The sequence below is a fragment of the Merops nubicus genome, unplaced genomic scaffold (genome assembly GCF_000691845.1).
Source record: "Merops nubicus isolate BGI_N331 unplaced genomic scaffold, ASM69184v1 scaffold24084, whole genome shotgun sequence".
NCBI classification, from domain to species: domain Eukaryota; kingdom Metazoa; phylum Chordata; class Aves; order Coraciiformes; family Meropidae; genus Merops; species Merops nubicus.
This window is the reverse complement of record NW_008606558.1, coordinates 1-2180: the sequence shown is the minus strand read 5'-3', so window position 1 is coordinate 2180 and position 2180 is coordinate 1. Positions and strand designations below refer to the sequence as shown.

The following is a 2180-nucleotide window of genomic DNA, read 5'->3' as shown; positions in this document are numbered from 1 at the left end:
CCCAGACCCCTCCCCAGCTTTGTTGCCCTTCTCTGGACCTGCTCCAGCCCCTCAAGGTCTTTCTTACCCTGGGGCCCCAACACATTTCCCCATGACACCATTGTCAGTGTTTTCCCCACCCCATATTAGACTGAGAAGATGTCTTGCAGTTATTTTGCAGAGTCCTTTTCTTTGGTGTAGAGAGGAGGCTCCTGCAGGGCACTTGACCTTTCTCTGCACGCAGTGGCTGAGGAGCAGAAAAGAAGCTGAGGGTGTCTCTGAGACCTGTGGTGTCCTTTCCCAAGCTGGTTGGTGGTTGTGGTGAACCCTGCTCCTGTGGCTCTTTTGGTTTTCAGCAGCATTTTGCATTTGGGGCCATTCCCACGAGGTCCCCCAGGGTGTGGGGTGTGATGGTGGCTGGGGAGAAGCTCTAAGCCAAGCCCCAGCTCAGCGGGTTGGGTTCTGGATCTGGATAGATCTTATGGTTCCACCTGGACACAAGTTTTAGGGCTGATTTTGACCCCTCTGGTCATGCTCTGGCTGCAGGTCTCCTGTCTCTGTGGCTCTGCTCCATGCCTGCTCTGTGGCTGCTGCCCCTCGACCAAGAACTCCACCATCTCCCGCCTCCTCTTCACTTTCTTCCTCTTCCTTGGCACCCTCGTGTCCATCATTATGATAATCCCTGGGGTGGAGAAGGAGCTGCACAAGGTAAATAACTCCTGCAGGTCGCTGGGCTCGGGCACCGTGGGGAGAAGTTTGTCTCGTGGTGGGTACATGAGGCTGAATCAGAAATGACTTTTTGGGGGCATGATGTTGCTTCTGTTCCTTGTGCTCTGAGCAGCTCAGAGGGAGAGGGTGTTATTAATCGTGGTGGGTACATGAGGCTGAATCAGGAATGACTTTTTTGGGGTGTGATGTTGCTTCTGTTCCTTGTGTTCTGAGCAGCTCACAGGGAGAGGGTGTTATTAGCCCTGGTGTCCCACGGGGGTGGGAAATGTCACGGGATAATTCCATGCATTATCCAGTTTCCCTAGATGGCTCCCAGGGTGGTTTTCTGTATCTTGTCTCCTGTTACTGGGTTGACCAAGTGACCTGGGAGTCGTGGAGGCGAGTTGAGAAGCAGGGAGGTGATGTCTGCTGGAGGCTGGGCCGGGCTTTTTGGGCAATGCTGCTTCCATCCCAGCTCTCCCCCCACCTGCAGGGGGGTGGCACTGCAGCAGCGATGGGCTTTGGTGGCACCAGGGCTGGGTGATGCTCACCCTCCCGTCACCCCCACAGCTCCCTGGCTTCTGTGAGGGCAGCGGGTCGGTCCTGGGGGTCCAGGGCCAGCTGGACTGTGGCAGCTTCCTGGGCCACAAGGCCGTGTACCGCATGGGCTTCTCCATGGCCACCTTCTTCTGCCTCTTCGCCACCCTCATGGTGTGTGTGCGCAGCAGCAGGGACCCGCGGGCCGCCCTGCAGAACGGGTGAGTGGGGGGTCCCCGGGGGCACCACCATGGGGGGCTGGCCCCCTCCCTGTCCCCCCTGGGTTGGGCTTGCACGCCCTGCCTCCTCTTTCCTCCCACAGCTTCTGGTTCTTCAAGTTCCTGGTGCTGGTGGGGATCACGGTGGGGGCCTTCTACATCCCGGATGGTGCCTTCACCCCAGGTGAGGAGCTGCCCCCCCCCAGGTCTCTGCGTTTTGGGGTGACCCTCGGTGCAGGATGGGGGCTGGAGGCAGCCTGGCACTGAGGTCCCGCTTTCCCTGCTCTCCACTGGTTTCTCTCCTCCCCTCCAAGTCTGGTTTTACTTCGGTGTGGTGGGCTCCTTCCTCTTCATCCTCATCCAGCTGGTGCTCCTCATCGACTTCGCCCACTCCTGGAGCCAGCAGTGGCTGCGCAGGGCGGGCGAGGGCAACGCCAAGGGCTGGTATGCAGGTGGGTCTGACTGGCACAGACAGGGGTGTGGGCATGGGGACCCTCCTCCTGGGGGTGGGTCACCCTTGAGCTGCTGGGGGTTCTCCTCCAGCCTCTTCCTGCCTTCTCCCCCAGCCCTTTGCGTCGTCACCTTCCTCCTCTACGCCGCCTCCATCGCGGCCCTAGCGCTGCTCTACGTCTACTACACCAAGCCCGAGGGCTGCACGGAGGGCAAGGTCCTCATCAGCATCAACCTCCTCCTCTGCCTCGCCGTCTCTGTCGTCTCCATCCTGCCCAGGGTGCAGGT

General features: G+C 59.8%; 1 protein-coding gene across 1 annotated transcript; it reads left to right on the top strand.

Annotated features, from left to right (window-relative positions):
* Positions 1-510: 510 nt before the first annotated feature.
* Positions 511-2172, top strand: LOC103772367 (serine incorporator 2-like; the record flags this gene model as incomplete). Its single annotated transcript, XM_008939697.1, has 5 exons — positions 511-687; positions 1258-1445; positions 1547-1626; positions 1757-1894; positions 2009-2172. Coding segments are annotated over exons 1-5 (747 nt in total), but the record flags the coding sequence as incomplete, so codon positions are not given.
* Positions 2173-2180: the final 8 nt, after the last annotated feature.